This window comes from Podarcis muralis, chromosome 2 (assembly GCF_964188315.1).
Source record: "Podarcis muralis chromosome 2, rPodMur119.hap1.1, whole genome shotgun sequence".
NCBI classification, from domain to species: Eukaryota; Metazoa; Chordata; class Lepidosauria; order Squamata; family Lacertidae; genus Podarcis; species Podarcis muralis.
The window spans coordinates 119,987,262-120,007,956 of NC_135656.1; the positions used below are offsets into that span (position 1 = coordinate 119,987,262).

The window sequence follows — 20,695 nt, forward strand, 5'->3', positions numbered from 1 at the left end:
GCGTTAAAGTTTAACCTGCGAGGGAGTCGCCGTCCGGCTCTGCATGGGGCGCGGTGGGGCGATGGCCAAGGCCGCCTTTGCTGCCCCTCGATGGGGCACTGGGTCTTCAGGCATCCCAAGCCGCTTCCCCAGCGCTCAGGTTACTGGCAGCCAGCTCTCCGGAGCGCGCTGGACACTTGATCCTCCGGGGATCCGCTCCAGAACCTGTTGCCAATGCCGAGGCTCACATTTCTAAATGAATGAATGAATGAACGCGCGTTAACCCTCCGGCATGGGGAAGAATCGCGATGGCGAGAGTGGTCCAGAGCATGTGCAGAGTACAAGGCCTTCCTCGCACAGATGGAGGCTACGGGGCGGGGCAAGTGGGGGGATTCGCACGTGCAAGGGACGCCCTGCACGCTGATGGTGAGAGAAGGCGAGAGAGATCGTTGAGCATTGGGGTTGGACTACAGGATCTCTGGGGTGCCCTACCAGCTCCACGATTCCCCGGTGCTCAGTCGACGTCTCTGCTGCATCCGCGGCGGCGGCGGCGCCCGTGTGCCCTGGCGGGTGTGCAAACGCCCCTCCCTGAAATTCTGTGCAAGAAGCACGTGTGGACGGGCGAACACGCGTGTTGCTTTTTTCAAAAGGGCAATAAATCGAAAAGTGGGATGTAAATGCACTAGCCAGATGCAGAGCGTGTGTTTTCACCCCTAGGAAACTCCCTCCTACTTTTTCCTGCTGCTGACAAAATCCAACTGGTGAAGCTTGCCCATTGCATCTCCGCACATCTAGCAGGAAAAGCTTCACCGGTTGAATCGCCGCCTGCCCTGCAGACATAATTTATCCTGCCAGAGACACAAAGCCATTTGCAACTCCCTTCCCCCTCCAGTCCTTTCTAACGGGCCGTTTCCTTCTCGTCCTCTAGCCCTTCCCACTTCTGAGATATTTCTGAACGACCAAACTACTTTCGTTTTCCACTTCCCAGAAACGGCCGCGCTTCCCCGAAGATCCGGGCTCGTCGGAGGGGCTTTCCAGAGAGGAGAGGCGCGGCTGACGGAAGGCTGCAAACCTCTCTCGCCTTTTGACTCCAGTTCCACTTTTAGCTCCCAGGATATACAGCACACACCCGAAGCTGTTCCTTTTAAAATCCCTTTTTTTATCATTCACTCGCGCACAGAGGAGCGAGGAGGCGTAGGGCCGCCAGAGGGCGCGCCGTCGCCCTTCCTTTTAACCTCTTTTAGCGACGCCGATTTGCAGCAGAAAGAAACTGGATCAGCTCCGTCCTCTGTTGGAAACGGAGAACTGGGTGCGCGGCTGCAGATTTGCTGCGCGTTGCGGCGGCGGCGGCTGCTTCCTGTGATGGTTTGCTGCTTTCCCCCCAGATGAGATCTTTGGCCTGATCCGGATTCTTGATCGATTTCTTTTTCAGTGGGGCTTTCCAGATCTGCACTTTGCCGGCCTCTCCCCCGAAGGCAGCTGCTCCTCTCTGTCACTCTCTAGGATCCTGCCAGCTGCAGAGAAGATGAAGCCCTCCTGGGTGCCCTGGGTCTGGATCCCCCCAATGGCGCTCCTGGACTTCTTCACCCTCCGCCTGGCCTGGCATCTGCTGAGGCTGCCCTGGTGGAGCCCCCTGGTGGCGTCCTGGGCCGCTGCCCTGGTGCGGTGCCTGCTGCTGACCCTCTCGGCTTGTGCCGCCACCTGCTGTGGGGGTCCTGGGGTCCAAGACAGCCTCCTGCCTGCAGCGCTCCTCCTCAGCTTCCTGGTCCCCTGCTACACAACCCTGCAATACCTGTTTCTGTCTGAAGGGGCCGCCCTAGAGCTGGAGCACAGCTGGGCCCGGGCAGATGTGTTTGCCCTCAGCTATGTTGTTGTGGGGGCATCGGCCCTGTTGTGGCACCACCTCGCCCAACGCAGGAAGGGGGAGGTGGAGACGAAATCTTCTGCGTCCTTTTGGCGCCTTGTCGCCACCATGAGGCCAGATGCGCTGAGGTTCGTAGCCATCGCTGTGCTGCTGGTGGTCTCGTCCTTGGGTAAGTGAGTGGTTGTGGGTGGGTGGGGGTCCCAAACCTATCCCCTAGCTTCATTCTAGCCCCCTTCCCAGCTCTATCTCTGGTACAGAGTTTTACTTGTAATAATAATAATATTTATTTTTATTATTATTTTATTATATTATTTTATTATTATGCTATTATATTATTATATTATTATATTATTACAGTGGTACCTCGCAAGACGAATGCCTCGCAAGACGAAAAACTCGCAAGACGAAAGAGTTTTCCGTTTTTTGAGTCGTTCCGCAAGATGAATTTCCCTATGGGCTTGCTTTGCAAGACGAAAACGTCTTGCAAGTTCTTGCGAGTTTGTTTCCTTTTTCTTAAAGCCGCTAAGCCGTTAATAGCCACTCAGCCGCTAAGCCGTTAATAGCCGTGCTTCGCAAGACGAAAAATCCGCAAGACGAAGAAACTCGCAGAACGGATTAATTTCGTCTTGCGAGGCACCACTGTATATTATTTTCGCCCATCTGGACAGGTCTCCCCAGCCACTCTGGGCATCTCCCAACAGAATATTATTAATAATAAAAAAGCGATAAAACTTCAAACATTAGAAACTTCACTAAACAGGGCTGCCTTCAGATGTTTTCTAAAAGTAAGAATTACCCCTCTGGGTCCATCTCTGTCTGCATCTTGAGGGTGTCTGTGCAGCGAGACGAGTGTTTTGCTTGTGGGAAGCCACCAAGAAACCTGACATCTTCTTTGTATTCATCCAGCCTTTTTCTTTGGGAAGGTTATGTATGCTCCTGATCTCCCCCCCCCCCCCCAGCATCTTGTAGCAATGAGTTCCACAGGTTAATTGTAGTCTAGATCATGTGTGGAGGAATGCCGGCAGGTGTTCGTCTGACCTGCTGGCGGCTGGTTTCAATTTATTGGTTGTTTTCTCCCAACACCATCTACTCAGATGCAACGAATGCAAATTTCAGGCAAGTTTCAGTATTCCTCGCCGCCTTTGATTTGAGGCCTGGGCGCAATTTCCTCGCAGCTTCAGGACTAGATTAATTTTGGTGCATAATAACAGAGACATTGCTGGGCTGGGCAAGTAGTAGGCCCAGGGGTGGCAACTTGAATAAAATATTGTGGGGGCCCAGGTAAGCCCCTCCCAATCACATGACGCAGTATACCCCCCCCCCCCCCCCCGTTTGAATGGCCATCAGCTTTTCCTCAAATATTTTATTGTGGGGGACCAAAGCCCCCAGGATCCCTAGGAATTGGCTCCTATGAGCAGGCTGGAATATACAGAGGGCTCCGGGTTGGCGAAGACTGATCTGTAGCCTGAGAAAGGGGGATACAGCACAGTCTAAGCCTGCTACACCCCACTTCTCACCCCGAAACCGAAGCCTCCAGCTCCTGTTACCCCCACCTCCACCCCACTCCTACCATTTTGTCCCTGGATTGCCGGAGTCCTGAGGGTCTTATCCCCCCCCCTTGTGTGTCGTAGGGGAGATGGCGATCCCGTACTACACAGGGCACGTGACCGACTGGATCACTGGTGAGGCCGACCCCTCTGCCTTCGAGAGAGCTCTCTGGATGATGTCCGTCCTCACCGTTGGCAGGTACGGAGCAGGTGGAGAAGTTTTAGGAGGGTTTTTGGGGTGGGAGAAAGGGGGGTGTTGGAAGGCAGAGGTCCACCCTCCCTTTCTGACCTCTCCCTCTCTCTCCCAGCGCTCTGGCTGAGTTCGTGTGCGACTATCTCTACAACACCACCATGAACCACTTCCACACTCGCTTCCAGAGCAATGTTTTCAGAGCCGTCCTGCGACAGGAAGTCGGCTTCTTCCACGCTAACAAGACAGGTAAAACCAGGTGGCTAATGTCAGACTCTGCACCGAATGGGACTTGTCTTTAAGTTTAGGTACTCTTTTATTTTCTGGATGATTATTGCATCATTTTTTTTTCAGATCGCTGCCTCGTGCTAATTTGTATCGTTCCCCCAAAAACAATTTTAAAGCTCTTCTGGAGTTTTAAATCACCATATTTTTCGCTCCATAAGACACAGTTTTTTCTTCCTAAAAGGTAAGGGGAAATGTCTGTGCGTCTTATGGAGTGAATGTGTGGTCCCTGGAGCCAAATTGCCCAGGGGCGAAAAGCAGATCATGTTTTGTGGTTTTTTTTAAAAAGAGAGAAGTAGGTGTTGAAACAAAGCAAAAACGTGGTTACAAAGCACGGATCCACATGGCTTCTCAGGATTTTTGCATTTGTTGTTTAGTCGTTTAGTCGTGTCCGACTCTTCATGACCCCCTGGACCAGAACACGCCAGGCACTCCTGTCCTCCACTGCCTCCTGCAGTTTGGTCAAACTCATGCTGCTAGCTTCAAGAATTTCTGCATTGGGTCACCCCAAATTCACTGTCAAATCACATAGCATGTCTGTGGCTACAGCCTGCACCAAAAAAATCACGCATCCATTGTTTCGTGGGGCCCCAATGGTCCAAAAACGTGGTTACAAAGCACGGAGCCACATGGATCCTCAGGATTTTTGCATTGGGTCACCCCAAATTCACCGTCAAATCACATATCATGTCTGTGGCCACAGCACGAACCACAAAAATCATACATCCACTGTTTCGTTCAGAATATTGTTTTTCTTGTTTTCCTCCTCTGAAAACTAGGTGCGTCTTATGGAGCGAAAAATACAGTGTTTGTTTATTGCTTTTATATGCTGCCTTTTCCTCCAAGGAGCTCGAAGATGGCACACGTGGTTCTTCCCCATTTAATCCCCCCACAACTGCCCTGCCCGGGCTGAAAAGTAGCGACAAACCCAAGGCTTCAGGGCCCAGCGGGGACTTGAACCCTGGTCCCTTTTATTTTATGGCTGTGTCCACATTGTCAGCTTAAAATGCAGCTTTGTTGTTGTTGTTTAGTCGTTTAGTCGTGTCCGACTCTTCGTGACCCCATGGACCAGAGCACGCCAGGCACCTCTGTCCTCCACTACCTCCCGCAGTTTGGTCAAACTCATGCTGGTAACCTCAAAAACGCTATCCAGCCATCTCGTCCTCTGTCGCCCCCTTCTCCTTGTGCCCTCAATCTTTCCCAGCATCAGTGTCTTCTCCAGGGAGTCTTCTCTTCTCATGAGGTGCCCAAAGTACTGGAGCCTCAGCTTCACGATCTGTCCTTCCAGTGAGCACTCAGGTCTGATTTCCTTAAGAATGGATGCATTTGATCTTCTTGCCGTCCATGGGACTCTCAAGAGTCTTCTCCAGCACCATAATTCAAAAGCATCAATTCTTCGGCGATCAGCCTTCTTTATGGTCCAGCTCTCACTTCCATACATCACTACTGGGAAGACCATGGCTTTAACTATACGGACCTTTGTTGGCAAGGTGACATCTCTACTTCTCAAGATGCTGTCTAGGCCTGTCATTGCCCTTCTCCCAAGAAGCAGGCGTCTTTTAATTTCGTGGCTGCTGTCACCATCTGCAGTGATCATGGCGCCCAAGAAAGTAAAATCTCTCACTGCCTCCATTTCTTCCCCTTCTATTTGCCAGGAGGTGATGGGACCAGTGGCCATGATCTTCGTTTTTTTGATGTTGAGCTTCAGACCATATTTTGCGCTCTCCTCTTTCACCCTCATTAAAAGGTTCTTTAATTCCTCCTCACTTTCTGCCATCAAGGTTGTGTCATCTGCATATCTGAGGTTGTTGATATTTCTTCCGGCAATCTTAATTCCAGTTTGGGATTCATCCAGCCCAGCCTTTCGCATGATGTATTCTGCATATAAATTAAATAAGCAGGGAGACAAAATACAGCCTTGTCGTACTCCTTTCCCAATTTTGAACCAATCAGTTGTTCCATATCCAGTTCTAACTGTAGCTTCTTGTCCCACATAGAGATTTCTCAGGAGACAGATGAGGTGATCAGGCACTCCCATTTCTTTAAGAACTTGCCATAGTTTGCTGTGGTCGACACAGTCAAAGGCTTTTGCATAGTCAATGAAGCAGAAGTAGATGTCTTTCTGGAACTCTCTAGCTTTCTCCATAATCCAGCGCATGTTTGCAATTTGGTCTCTGGTTCCTCTGCCTCTTCTAAATCCAGCTTGCACTTCTGGGAGTTCTCGATCCACATACTGCTTGAGCCTTCCTTGTAGAATTTTAAGCATAACCTTGCTAGCGTGTGAAATGAGTGCAATTGTGCGGTAGTTGGAGCATTCTTTGGCACTGCCCTTCTTTGGGATTGGGATGTAGACTGATCTTCTCCAATCTTCTGGCCACTGCTGAGTTTTCCAAATTTGCTGGCATATTGAGTGTAGCACCTTAACAGCATCATCTTTTAAAATTTTAAATAGTTCAGCTGGAATACCATCACTTCCACTGGCCTTGTTATTTGCAGTGCTTTCTAAGGCCCATTTGACTTCACTTTCCAGGATGTCTGGCTCAAGGTCAGCAACCACACTACCTAGGGTGTACGAGGCATCCATTTCTTTCTGGTATAGTTCCTCTGTGTATTCTTGCCACCTCTTCTTGATGTCTTCTGCTTCTGTTAGGTCCTTTCCACTTTTGTCTTTTATTATGGTAATCTTTGTACGAAATGTTCCTTTCATATCTCCAATTTTCTTGAACAGATCTCTGGTTCTTCCCATTCTGTTGTTTTCCTCTATTTGTTTGCATTGCTCGTTTAAGAAGGCCTTCTTGTCTCTCCTTGCTGTTCTTTGGAAATCTGCATTCAATTTCCTGTATCTTTCACAATCTCCCTCACATTTTGCTTGTCTTCTCTCCTCTGCTATTTGTAAGGCCTCGTTGGACAGCCACTTTGCTTTCTTGCATTTACTTTTCATTGGGATGGTTTTCATTGCTGCCTCCTGTACAATGTTACGAGCCTTCATCCATAGTTCTTCAGGCACTCTGTCCACCAAATCTAAATCCTTAAACCTGTTCCTCACTTCCACTGTGTATTCATAAGGGATTTGACTTAGATTGTATCTTACCGGCCCAGTGGTTTTTCCTACTTTCTTCAGCAGCTAGGTCATCCTTTTTCTCAATTTGGATTGAAGCTGGGGGTTTTTAGGGGTGGGGGGATCCCATCAAAATGTAGCATTTCCAAAGAAACAACAAGGTACTTATTTGGTGGCCCAAATCACATATAGTCTGCGTCCCAAACCAGCAGCGCTCGCCTCTACATAGTTCCATCCATATTTCAGACATTGTGATATATTGATACATTGCGATGTTTAGCTGCTGATATATCGCTATGTTGAAATCCGGATATCGCCCAACCCCTAGAGCACAGTGGAAGTAGAGTTAAATGGGCAATTGCAAATCGCCTTGAGGCTTATGTGAAAGGTGATTTGTAAATTGTAACAGATAATTTAAACAAAAAACAAAAAACCGCTTTCTCTGAAATGTGCACTCTCTGCCCCCAAATCCTGACCTGATGGCGGTGCTGAGCTCAAGGATCTAATCCCCCACAGGGGGGAAATTTGATTTTTAAGGGGGGGGCAATTTGAGAATGTTTAGACCAAGTTAAAGGCCTTTTAGGCTTCCTCCACGTGAATAGGAGTTCACTTTTTAAAAAATAAGAATTATATGTCAGTGGGGGGAGGGCTGTGGCATCAGGATTTTAGAGATGCTTAGGTGGGGCACAGCCAAAAAAAGGTTGGGAACCACAGATCTGACCTGACACAGCCACTCATTAATCCAGCACTGATCCTCATTTATTTCCGTGCTCATCGAAACAACACACGTTTTCCTCAAAAGCTAAAAAGCAGGAGTGGATTTCAGCTGCTCTGGTTTTTTTGGAAAGTTTTCACATTCCTGGAAATTCAGAGTTGTCCTGCCTGGCCTTTGGCTTGGAATCTACTTGATCCCTTTCCCCTCTATCCTTTTTCCTTTCTCTTTCTGTGAGGGAACTCCTATTTGGGGACTTCCCTGGCTTTTTTTCTGGCCCACGTAGGACCAGTCTTGATAGTTAGCCTTGGTGAAGATTTGACGTTTTCATCCCCCAAAAGTTTTTGATTTGAGTTTCTACTGAAACGAGGCTGCGTTTTGAGTTTAATGTTGTATTTTAATCTTGTTTTTAAGTTATGTTTTAATCAATTGTTTTGCGCCTGGTGTTAGCCGCCCTCAGCCTGGTCTTGGCTGGGGAGGGCAGGGTATAAATAAAATTTATTATTATTATTATTATTATTATTATTATTATTATTATTAGCGATAGAAGACATTTTATTTGGAATAATCCCCCCACCCAGTTTTCCTTGCATATATTATACAGCTGTTGGGTCATCTTCGCTTACCTTGAACCTTGCCCAGATATTTCCTCTGCTGTCCCACCATCCTTGACCTCCTTCCTTTCAGGGGACATCACTTCCCGGGTGACGACTGACACGGACACCATGAGCGAGGCCCTCAGCAGCGACCTCAGCCTGCTGATGTGGTACCTGATGCGAGGGGTCTTCCTCTACGCCATGATGCTGTGGCTGTCGGTTCCCTTGACGCTCTTCGTCACGGTGGCCCTGCCCTTCATCCTGCTGGTGCCAAAGCTCTCTGGGAAATTTCACAAGGTACCCAAATAACGAGGAGTGCCATACAGGGTCCTGCTGGGAGTTATTCGAACTCGGAACCCCGTCTCTTTCTCTCGACAAGGCTGTTGTGTCCCCCCCCATATTCAGTGGTAATGGGCAGATCCACATTGTATAGAAAACTCCCCCTCAAATAATCCTGGGAACTGTAGTTTGTTGAGGGTGCTGGGAATTGTAGCTCTGTGAGGTGCAAGCTGTGCTTTTTTTGGTTTATATCTTGATTTTATTCTGAGACCCCCGGGTATAGGGCGACATATAAAGTCAAATAATAATAATCATCATTAATAAACTTCTCAGGATTCTTTGTGGTTTCAGTGTGGCTCTTCCTTTAGACTGCCCCTAAAAAGGAGAGAGAGAGACTCTGCCAACTAAGGTCAACTGAAGTAAATGTGACCACCACTTATGGGGCAGTTTCTGTGCTCCAATTTCCCTGCTTCTTCCCCCTACCGAAACTCGCCAGTTTTAGGAGAAATGGCCGTCTCTGAAAAGGGACACAAGGAATATTTGGTGTTGCGTTGGTGGGGATGCCAGGAAAACAGGAATTATGTCCCACATGTGGTAGCTACTCCCAAGTGTGCTTTATAAGCTGGTTTCCAACCGTATTAAAGTATCTATCTATCTAGCTATTAATGATAAATTAACATGTGCCATTTGACGTGCTTTCGAACTGCTAGGTTGGCAGGAGCAGGGACCGAGCAACGGGAGCTCACCCTGTCACGGGGATTCGAACCGCCGACCTTCTGATCGGCAAGTCCTAGGCTCTGTGGTTTAACCCACAGCTCCACCCGAGTCCCTATTTACAGTTATGACTTTGTAACAAATAGATAGATAGATAGAAACAAGTTCCTTGTCCCTTTTCTTTTCTTTCTTTCTTTCTTTCTTTCTTTCTTTTTTTTGCTTCCCCAGCGCCTGCTCCACTGACCCGCCTTTTCTCCTCTCCCAGAACCTGGCGCTGCAGGTCCAGGAGTCCCTCGCCAAGGCCAACGAAGTGGCCACAGAGACCTTCCAGGCCATCTCCACCGTCCGCAGCTTTGCCAACGAGGACGGCGCCGCTCGGCGCTACGACCAGAAGCTGCAGGAGACCTACAAGCTGAACAAGTGGGAGGCCGTGGCCTATGCGGCCTCCATGTGGACTAGCGACGTAAGGGACCCAAACTGCTCCATTTCTGGTGGGGCGGGGGATGGAGATGGAGGCCGGAATTGGGCCGTGGGACTCTTGGGGGTTTCCGAAACAACTGGAAAGTGCAACCTTTGGGAAGGCTGAGATGGAGGGAAGGATGTGGGGCCTCCCAGGGTGGATTGTAGCTCAGTGACAGCGTCTGCAGAAGGTGGTGGGTTTGATCCCTGGCACTTCCAGGGAAAGCAGGGAATGCCCGCCCCCAAAATCCAATGAGCCATGGCTAGTCAATGTAGATCAGGGTAGTCCAACCTGTAACCATTGGCCGCATAGCCTTTTTTGGCAGCAACCACAACAAAAACATATCTTGAAGCCTTAAAAAAATTAAGTTTTGTGTCATGCATCATTAAGAAAATTAAATTTATTGTATTAAATTTGTTTAATAATTAAATCTATTAATTGTCTGTTCAATTATATATATTACAGTGGTACCTCGGATTAAGAACTTAATTCGTTCTGGAGGTCTGTTCTTAACCTGAAACTACAGTGGTTCCTCAGGTTACATATGCTTCAGGTTACATACGCTTCAGCTTACAGACTCTGCTAACCCAGAAATAGTGCTTCAGGTTAAGAACTTTGCTTCAGGATAAGAACAGAAATCGTGCTCCAGTGGCGCGGCGGCCGCAGGAGGCCCCATTAGCTAAAGTGGTGCTTCAGGTCAAGAACAGATTCAGGTTAAGAACAGACCTCCAGAACGAATTAAGTACTTAACCCAAGGTACCACTGTATTCTTAACCTGAGGTACCACTTTAGCTAATGGGGCCTCCCGCTGCCGCCGAAGCCTGATTTCGGTTCTCATCCTGAAGCAAAGTTCTTAACCCGAGGTACTATTTCTGGGTTAGCGGAGTCTGTAACCTGAAGTGTCTGTAACCCGAGGTACCACTGTAATTGTGTATATTAAATATATTGCAAACACTTTAATTTATGATATAGAAATGTAATTCACCTTGTGGCCTGCGTGGGTTTTGTACTCTTGCGGCCCACTTTGACCACCCTGGTGTCAATAACACTTAGCTAGATGGAAAGACCATTGTAAACAGTAGGATTTGAATATCACTTGTAGTTTAAGGGTGAATTCTGGATACAGCGGAGGTGTAAAAGATTTGGACTATCATAAAAGATGCAGAAGGAAATGATTAATAAAAGGACCCACAGAGGATGGAAGTCCAGGAGATTCCTTGGAATCTTGTTTTTGATGATCAATATATTTATGTACACTTTTAATTTGAAAAAACCAAATAATTTTTTTTAAAAAACACACTTAGCTAGATGAATAAAGGATCTGACTCTGTGTAAGACAGCTTCCCTTCTTCCAGTTTAAACAGCTTTTTAGAACCATGAGGTCCGGTGTATTATTTCGCCTTTAAGGGAAGGCAATGCGGCCAAGTGGCAGGACATCTCCTTTGCAGGCAATAGGTGAATCTCAGGTCACCTTTAGGTAGGGCTGGGCGAGACCCCTGCCTGAAACTCTGGGGAGTCGCTGCCGGTCAGTGCAGGTCATACTGAGCTGGACAGGCCACCGGTTTGATTCTGGATTTGACTCAGCTTCAAGCATCCTTGGAGAGGAGTTTCTCCCTCAAGCCCCGTTTTCCCCTTCCAGCTCTCCGGCCTGGCTCTCAAGGTGGGGATTCTCTACTACGGAGGGCGCCTGGTCACTTTGGGAAGCGTCAGCAGTGGAGAACTCGTTACGTTTGTCCTCTACGAAATGGAGTTTTCCACAGCAGTGAGGGTAAGTTTTTATTTTGGGGGCCAGGGACGCACAGCAGGGCTTGGGAAGGGGGTTCAGGAGAGTAAAGACCAACATAAAGGTAAAGGTAAAGGGACCCCTGACCAATGACTCTGGGGTTGCGGCGCTCATCTCGCTTTATTGGCCGTGGGAGCCGGCGTACAGCTTCCGGGTCATTTGGCCAGCGCGACTAAGCCACTTCTGGCGAACCAGAGCAGCGCACGGAAACGCCGTTTATCTTCCCACCAGAGCGGTACCTATTTATCTACTTGCACTTTGACATGCTTTCAAACTGCTAGGTGGGCAGAAGCAGGGACCGAGCAATGGGAGCTAACCCCATCGTGGGGATTTGAACCACCGACCTTCTGATCGGCAAGCCCTAGGCTCTGTGGTTTAACCCACAGCGCCACCCGCGTCCCTAAAGACCAACATAGGGGAGAGGAAAAGGTGCTCAGGTCCCTGGCAATATTTCCAGCTAGGTCTGAGAATCCTCTCCCGCCGAAGACCCTGGAGAGCTGCTGCCGATCAGTGCCGACAATACTGAATTTGAGGGACCAATGACCTGGCCCCTGGCTCCTCCAATGCTTCCTCCATCAGATATTTTCTCCTTCCCCTCTTTGCAGGTCCTGCTCTCCGTTTCTCCACGTGTAGAAAAAGCTGTGGGCTCCTCTGAGAAGCTTTTTGAGTACATCGACCGGACACCCCGGATTAGCTCTTCGGGGACCCTAACGCCCCAGGATCTGCAGGGGCACGTTTTGATGCGAGACGTCTCGTTCTCCTACCCTGACCGGGAAGGCCCTCCTGTGCTGAAGGTATGTGGGGAGAAAGGGAAGGAAGAAGCTGGGATTCAGGGTGGGGGGGAGACAGAGCCCCAGAAGGGGGCACAAAGAGAACTTTGGGCAGACCAGCCGAGACTCTTAGAGGGGGAACCTGAATGGAATAAAGCTGGGTAGCTCAGTCAGAAGAGCATGAGACTCTCAATCTCAGGGCCATGGGTTCAAGTCCTGAATCAGGCAAAAGATTTCTGCATTGCAGGGGGCTGGACTTTTGGGACCCCCAAAACTGACATTGATAATGTGCAGTATATTTGACCCCCCTCCCCAACACTGCCAAGGGACGCTGGTGGCACTGTGGGTTAAACCACAGAGCCTAGGACTTGCCGATCAGAAGGTCGCGGTTCGAATCCCCGCGACGGGGTGAGCTCCTGTTGCTCGGTCCCTACTCCTGCCAACCTAGCAGTTCGAAAGCACTTCAAAGTGCAAGTAGATAAATAGGTACCACTCTGGCGAGGAAGGTAAACGGCGTTTTCGTGCGCTGCTCTGGTTCTCCAGATGTGGCTTAGTCATGCTGGCCACATGACCCGGAAGCTGTACGCCGGCTCCTTCGGCCAGTAAAGCGAGATAAGCGCCGCAACCCCAGATTTGAGTACGACTGGACATAATGGTCAGGGGTCCCTTTATCTTTACCTTTAACACTGCCACCGCTTGGCATGTTGTAGTTGTTGTTTAGTCGTGTCCGACTCTTCGTGACCCCATGGACCAGAGCACGCCAGGCACTCCTGTCTTCCACTGCCTCCCACAGTTTGGTCAGTTCGTAGCTTCGAGAACACTGTCCCACCATCTCGTCCTCTGTCGTCCCCTTCTCCTTGTGCCCTCCATCTTTCCCAACATCAGGGTCTTTTCCAGGGAGTCTTCTCTTCACACGAGGTGGCCAAAGTATTGGAGCCTCAGCTTCAGGATCTGTCCTTCCAGTGAGCCCTCAGGGCTACCTGAGCCTTATTCGTTCTCTCCTGCCCACAGGGAGTGTCCCTAGAGCTGCGCCCTGGCACGGTGACTGCCCTTGTGGGCCCTTCGGGGTCGGGAAAGAGCACCCTGGTGGCTCTGCTGGAGAGGTTCTACGAGCCCCAGAGCGGGCAGGTGACCCTGGATGGCAGAGAGCTGAGCAAATACGACCACCGTTTCTTGCATGAAAAGGTAAGGGAGGATCTCGCCCCAGAACAGAGAGCGAAGGTGCCTTTCTTGTATTTCAGCAGGTCAGGGGTGGTATGGGTTGTCTTCTCCTTTGCGATTCCCCTAATTTTTAGTTGCTTTTTCGAAAGCACATTCTCCATATCATCAGCATCATCATTTTTAATTTGTATACCGTCTTTCTATCTTACAATACTCAAGGCGTTTTACAAGCCAAAGAAACAAAAAAATGTACGTCTTATAACAATCTAATGCGATACAAAAATGTGATAATAAAATGTAACTTTAAAATAGGCAACCTACATCAAAAAGGTAACATTCAACAATCATTAGAATGGTATAAAATAATATACCATTCAACAATCATTAAAATGGTATAAAATAATAATATCAACATATAAAAGTTAAACAGAAATCCACTCAACAGTTACAATAAATAATATCTAATCTATAATCAATAAAACAACGGCAAGCCACAGTACATAAAACAATACAATACACATTGAGAAGCAGAGACTAGGGGGAAGAGCAAGGCTGGTAGAAGGAGGCCTTGCCTAATGGAGTCTCTCTTTTGAGCTCCTTTTGCAATCTGCATCATCTTATGCAACACAGGAAAACACATGTTGAGAGCAGAGGGCAATTTTCAGCCTTGGTTTTGCTTCATCGGCCTCTGAGCCTCCTTTTCTCCAGCTGGAGTCATTTTAGAACCACTTTCCAGTTCCATGCAAAGGATGGACTAATTCTGTCACAGTTTAGTCCTGTTGATGCTCAGTCATAGGTCCGTTCCGAGTTGTGCATATTATTAAAAAAAAGTGTACAAAAAGTATTCATATTGTATGCATTTTGTACACACTTTTAATGCATGCTTCTCAAGGCATTCCATCTTTGAAACCTGCATTTAGTACACGTCTCTTACGGAAAGAATATTTTTGTGCAGATAAACTGTCACAAATACTTGAGAAGTGCATTTTCCCCAATTTATCCCTAGTTCTGAAGCTTTCTTTCCTAAGAATTTTGTAACCTTGTGATCTATATTCTTATTGGATAGTTGTATACAGTGGTACCTTGGGTTACAGACGCTTCATGTTACAGGCGCTTCAGGTTACAGACTCCGCCAACACAGAAATAGTACCTCGGGTTAAGAACTTTGCTTCAGGATGAGAACAGAAATTGCACGGTGGCGGCCGGCCCCATTAGCTAAAGTGGTGCTTCAGGTTAAGAAGAGTTTCAGGTTAAGAACGGACCTCCAGAACGAATTAAGTTCTTAACCCAAGGTACCACTGTCGTTTGAAAATTCTTCAGTGTTTTTCCCCCCTTTTAAAAGTGTGTGATCCAACCAGGACTTGCATTCCAAGCAAGTTTAGGCGTGTTGGATCAGTTTTGTGCACCGCAAGGGCAAGCCAAATGAATTCCTCTTCCTCCCTAGTCTACAAATGCACAGTTGGGTTCTCCTTGGCAATACCCTGGAATAAAAGTCTTCCCGATTCTCTGACGAACTCTTCTGCCCTCCCTGCAGGTGGCGCTGGTGAGCCAAAGCCCGGTGCTCTTTGCCCGGTCCTTGCACAGGAACATTGCTTACGGCTTGGGGGAGAAGAGCCGGGAGGAAGTGGCAGGGGTGGCCAAGCGAGTGGGAGCACATCGATTCATTGGCAGGATGAGCTGCGGCTATGACACAGGTAGGGACCCCCTCCCTAGACCCGCCCAGTTCTCCAAATCCCCCTCTAACCTGGTAAGGAATCCATGGGAGGGGATTGTGGCTCAGGGGCAGAGCAGGTGCTCTGCATGCAGAAGGGTTCTGGGTTCAATCTGTGGCTTCCCCACCTTAACCAAAAGGATTCAGTGGTAGTAACCAGTTCTGGAAAAGACCTCTCCCTGTCTGAGCAGGTGTTGCAAGGGTGGGGGTTTAACTTGGCTTCCACCGTAGGCTGATGCATCTGCACGAGAACAAGGTAGATAGAGGAACCTCCAAACGCCCTAGACCGTCCTCCTTGCACTGACCTGTGTTGGTGTCCTTCAGCATTATCGACTGATATTCTTAGGGTTGCTGACCTCACTTCCTGCTTCCCTCTTGAGAGCAGGCATGCTTTGGCTCTCTCTCCTCCTGAGATGCAATATGGCTTCTTACATCTCCACCAAGGGTTGCCATATGTCCTGTTTTTCCAGGACATGTCCTCTTTTTAAAAAAATGAGAGTCATCCATAAAGGTAAAGGTACCCCCATAGGCGCCGACTCCATGGGGCTTGAGGGGGCCCGAGCCCCCTCAAAAATTCGTTTGGGGGGGCTCTGCCCCCCCAATAATCTCCGGCGCCCCTCCAGCAGAGCGCCATCGCCGCCCCTCCCCCAGCCCAAAATGCACAGGGAGGGGCGGGCTGCATGCCTCCTGCCCTCCCTCCCGAGCAAAAGCTCCACCCAATTTCCTTTGGAGCTGATTAATAGGCGCAGCACGCTCTCCCCTATTCGCTCACGAGGAGGCGGCGCCACTTTATTTGCATATTCATGAGCTTATTTATTATTCATGAGCTTTCCCGGGCCCCCCCAATATTTTTTATAAGTCCGCGTCCCTGGGTACCCCTGCCCGTACGGGCCAGTCTTGACAGACTCTAGGGTTGTGCGCCCATCTCACTCAAGAGGCCGGGGGCCAGCGCTGTCCGGAGACACTTCCGGGTCACGTGGCCAGCGTGACATCGCTGCTCTGGCAAGCCAGAGCCGCACACGGAAACGCTGTTTACCTTCCCACTAGTAAGCGGTCCCTATTTATCTACTTGCACCCGGGGGTGCTTTCGAACTGCTAGGTTGGCAGGCGCTGGGACCGAACAACGGGAGCGCACCCCGCCGCCGGGATTCGAACCGCCGACCTTTCGATCGGCAAGCCCTAGGCGCTGAGGCTTTTACCCACAGCGCCACCCGCGTCCCTTTTTTAAAAATGAGAGTCATCCATAGTTAAAAGTAAAGGTAAAGGGACCCCTGACTATTAAGTCCAGTCACGAATGACTCTGGGGTTGCGGCAAGAAGTTGGCAAATGTGTCCTCTTTTCTTGCTCTTCAAAATATGGCTACCCTCCTAGGAAAGACCCCTAGTTCTATTTGCTTGGCAAATACAGATTTCCTTTAATAAATATTAGCTTTCTTGTTTCCTTAAAAAACACAAAAACAAAACCCTGGAGCTGAGCTGTAGCTATGGGAGGACTAGCCGTTTTTTTGCCCTGGGTGAAGCCTCCAGAGAGGTGTCATTGAGACTCCCAGCTTTTGTGTGTGTGTGTGTGTGTGTGTGTGTGCGCGCGCGCGCGCGCACAACTGTGCATCAGGGGGTGCCAAACTGGGTCTTTGACCCGGGTGAAATAAAGTCTGGTTTTGCCCCTGCCCTGGAATCTCAGTGCGATGATACCATGAAACGTAGGCTCCTTTGTCAGGGATTCTGTTTCGGTTCAGCTTCTGCCAGCAAATGCAAACATTTCGGCCCAGTCAACCGTACATTCATTCCTCTGCCCACCTTTTGCCTCTGACCCTGCCCGTCACCAGCATGTGGCCCCCAGAAAGTTGAACCATCTGCCCCACAGCCCTACCAGCCGTGGGATGGGGTAGCAATGGATCTGGGCTGGCCCAAAACATTTTGGCACCAGAGACAGACCCCTAAAGGATTCCCCCCTCCCCGCCAGGGAAGAAGGGGCAAGGGACCGATCTACATCAGGAACAAGGCAAGGAGAAAGATCAACATCAGGATCCACTGCCCCGGTGAATCCTGCCGCCTGAGGCAGTTCCCTCACTTTGCCTCATGGGTGGGCCGGCCCTGCATTCCTGGCAGCAGCTCTCCAAGGTTTCAGGCAGGAGACAGTCCTAGTTCTGATGGAAGCAAACGAATTCCCCACTGCTGCCATTTCTGTTCCTCCCTGCAGATGCTGGAGAAACAGGAGGCCAGCTCTCCGGCGGCCAAAGGCAGGGGGTCGCCATTGCCCGGGCCCTGATCCGAGACCCCCGAGTGCTGATCTTGGACGATGCCACGAGCGCCCTCGACATGGAGAGCCAGCAGAAGGTAAGATGGGCCCGTGGAGGGGTAGAAGCCCAGAGGCGTGGATGCCTCTACTGTGATATTCTAGAAAAAGGGTCCAATATCTACAGAAATAGATGGTCACTGCAGCAATTTCCCCTGGGGCTTTCATGCTAGGCTGCCAGGAGGATAGACGGATGTTCCCTCTTCACCCCTTTTGTGGGAAGATTTTGCAAGGTGGGGTGCCTATACGCTTAACACCATGCTTGATGGGGGAGGAATAAAAAATCTTTCCCGCAGCCTCTTTCATATTGGGATGATGATGATCAGGAAGACCAAATTTTTAATAAGGAACGGGGAAAATTTATAACCTATCTTAAAAGCCATTGTAAACAGTTTAAGTTGTTAGTAGGGTTGGAATAGCACTTGTACATGAACATGAAATTTATTACGGTCAAAGACCGGCTTGAGAATGGCACTTGTAGTTTAATGGTGAATTTTGGACACAGTGGAGAGGTAAAAGATTTGGATTCTCATGCAGGAGGAAATGATTAACAACAGGACCCACAAAGGGGTGGAGGGGAGTCCAGGAGTCTTGTTTTTATGTTGCGAGTTGTGACTGTAAAATTATAATTTGAAAAACCAAACAAATAACTCTTATAAAAAAGAAAGAAAAGAAAACGCTGCTTTTCCTGCAGTATGATTCATTTAAGGCACAGGAGCCCTCCAAAAACAACTGGGGTAAGGGGAAGAAGTTGGCTACCAACTTCTGCCAGCAAACTCCTTTTTTCTTTACTCCTCAGGTGGAGGAGGAGATCTACGAAGGGGAGGCTCGCCACAGGCGCTCTGTCTTGCTCATCTCCCACCGCCTGCGCAGCGTGGAGCGTGCCGACCGCATCCTGGTCATGGAAGATGGGGAGATCCAGGAAGAAGGGACCCACCTGGAGCTGATGGAGAAGAAGGGCGTCTACTGGCAGCTGGTGCAGAGGCAGCAGAATGGAGCTGAGGGCAACCACAATGGCTTTGTGGACATGGACCACAAGCATCTATAGTGGGTTCAGAACTGATGGAGGATCCCTGGCCTAGACCTATGTGGTCGTTGGCCATCATCACTTTTGGCAGGAGGGATGGGGAAATGCCTGGCATACGCCCAATCCACCAGCCTGCAGCTTGTCTCCTCAGCTAAGGCAAAAGATCTGAGGAGACACAACCTTGCTAGGACCATTGCCTGCAGAAGGTCCCAGGTTCAAGTCCTCTGTGATTAGGTAAAAACACTCCCTTGTCTGAAACCATGGAGACCGGCTGCTGCCAGCCAGTGTAGACAGTACTGAGATTGATGGGCCCAATGCTACAAGGCAGCTTCCTCTCCTCCTAATCTCTCCATGAAAATGGTAATCTTTATTTCAAGGCATCTCCTATATCTGAGAGGGGCAGCCCCACAAAATTCCAGCTCTTCGAAACACATATCTTTACATCTGGAGTTGTCCGTATGTTTTGGGCTACACCTTGTGATCGATTATGTGGGGGCAAGGCTTGCCTGGCTCCCCCACACCAAAATATTTTATTCTTGTTGGCACCCCTAGCGGAGGCCATTACTCATTTGTCATTCCCTATCTTGTCATAGAAGATCGGCACGACTGAGATTTCGAAACCTGTGCGTGGGAATCACTGTTTATACGAAGGACATGCCTCAATCCCATTATCCTCTCTGCCTCCCTTACATCAATCCAGAGGTGGCCCACCTCTGTTGTCTGCAGGAGGTGTCCCTGCTTGACCGTCCTCTCACCCCACACTTTCCCTCATTATTGGGGCCATCCCAACAGATTTTGCTGCCTGACGTAAAAGGCAGGTCATCCCTCACCCACTCCATGCACAAAAGTCACTTGGGTGGGCAGTCGAGGCGTAACTGTAGCCCTGGCAACTGGGCAGCGTCCTCCATTTTGTTTTGTACGCCGTACTGTAAAAACCCAGTTAATGGCTTCAGTTCTTGTGAGTCAGTTTGGGAGGTTGTGAATCTGAAAAAAGCAGTGGGCCAGGAGTGTGAAGAACCCTTTTTCAGGCCTGAGGGCCACAGTCCCTCATGGGGAGCCTTCCAGGGGCCACCTGATAGATTGGGTGTAGCAATGGAAGCGGCGCTTTCCTTTGTATGGTTACATTTCGGTCATACAGTACAAAGGTTTTCTGCAAAATGCGCACACTTCCCCTCTGTTCAGGGGTTGGTCACATCCATGCCGTACTTTCAAAACACTCATGTGCCGCATAAACAGGCCCCGCTTCTCTCAGGGTGTCAGGGTTAAGAGTGTCGGAGAAGACCTGGGAGACCTGGGTTCAAATCCCCGTTTGGCCCTGAAGCTCAGCGGGTGAACTTGGGCCTGTCCCTGGCTCTCAGCCTAGCCTGCCTCACAGGGTTCTGGGGATAAAATGTGGAGGGGGAGAACCATGAATGCCGCTCTCAGCTCATTGGAGCAAAAGGTGGAATGTAAATGTGATAAATTAAATTGGTAGGAAGTAGGTACTGTAGTTAAGAGAGCGAGGAGACTCCTCATAGAGGGACAATAGATCAGCTTTGAGGGGGGCACCCGCTGCCTGGCCCACCAGCCCCTGAGGCAGCTGCCTCACCCTACTTAACGGCAGAACCGGCCACGGGTCTCGAGTGGACAATTTCCGTTCTGTATTACGCAATAACATGGAGATGGGGAGCTCTTGGGGGCTGTGCTCTGAGATGGTATCTTTTTCCTCAAACAGGTCTAGGCAACCGCTTAAAATTTTGAGGTTTTTGTTTCATTTTCCAGAATTTTTTAAATTTTTTTTTTGCTTTTGTGTGTTTCTTACGTGTGCGAACAGAGAAATGTGCTTTGTTGTAGATGTGTATAAATTAAAACACACTTTTTATGTGGGTTTTTCTCTTCCGCGGTTTTTCACTGTAAAGCATGGATCTCAGGACAATGAAGACAATTCCTGTGCCCCACAAATAACCCAGAGATGCATTTTAAATAAAAGAACACATTCTACTCATGTAAAAACACGCTGATTCTTGGACCGTCCGCGGGCCGGACTTAGAAGTCGATTGAGCCTGATCCCCTGAGCCTTAGTTTGCCTACCCATGCACTAGGTGGTTGAAGATTGTTCCACCACAACAAGTACAGTGGTACCTCGGGTTACAGACACTTCAGGTTACAGATTCCACTAACCCAGAAATAGTACCTCGGGTTAAGAACTTTGCTTCAGGATGAGAACAGAAATCGTGTGGCAGCAGCGGGAGGCCCCATTAGCTAAAGTACCTCAGGTTAAGAAC

General features: G+C 49.2%; 1 protein-coding gene across 1 annotated transcript; it reads left to right on the forward strand.

Moving 5' to 3' along the window:
• The first annotated feature begins 1,255 nt into the window (after positions 1–1,255).
• On the forward strand, positions 1,256–20,298 carry TAP1 (transporter 1, ATP binding cassette subfamily B member). Its single transcript, XM_077923193.1, has 11 exons — positions 1,256–2,012; positions 3,475–3,589; positions 3,699–3,829; positions 8,323–8,528; positions 9,490–9,687; positions 11,324–11,452; positions 12,073–12,261; positions 13,249–13,422; positions 14,933–15,092; positions 17,309–17,445; positions 18,204–20,298. The coding sequence occupies exons 1-11, from the start codon at positions 1,505–1,507 to the stop codon at positions 18,450–18,452; spliced, it is 2,196 nt and encodes a 731-aa protein (XP_077779319.1). The 5' UTR covers positions 1,256–1,504; the 3' UTR covers positions 18,453–20,298.
• Positions 20,299–20,695: the final 397 nt, after the last annotated feature.

Bases quoted from the DNA above. Each gene is read 5' to 3' on its own strand.
- TAP1 (XM_077923193.1), top strand. From the start codon at position 1,505: ATGAAGCCCTCCTGGGTGCCCTGGGTCTGGATCCCCCCAATGGCGCTC. The intron at 3,830-8,322 runs GTAAAACCAGGT...CCTTCCTTTCAG, and splicing joins CTTCCACGCTAACAAGACAG to GGGACATCACTTCCCGGGTG. The intron at 8,529-9,489 runs GTACCCAAATAA...CTCCTCTCCCAG, and splicing joins TCTCTGGGAAATTTCACAAG to AACCTGGCGCTGCAGGTCCA.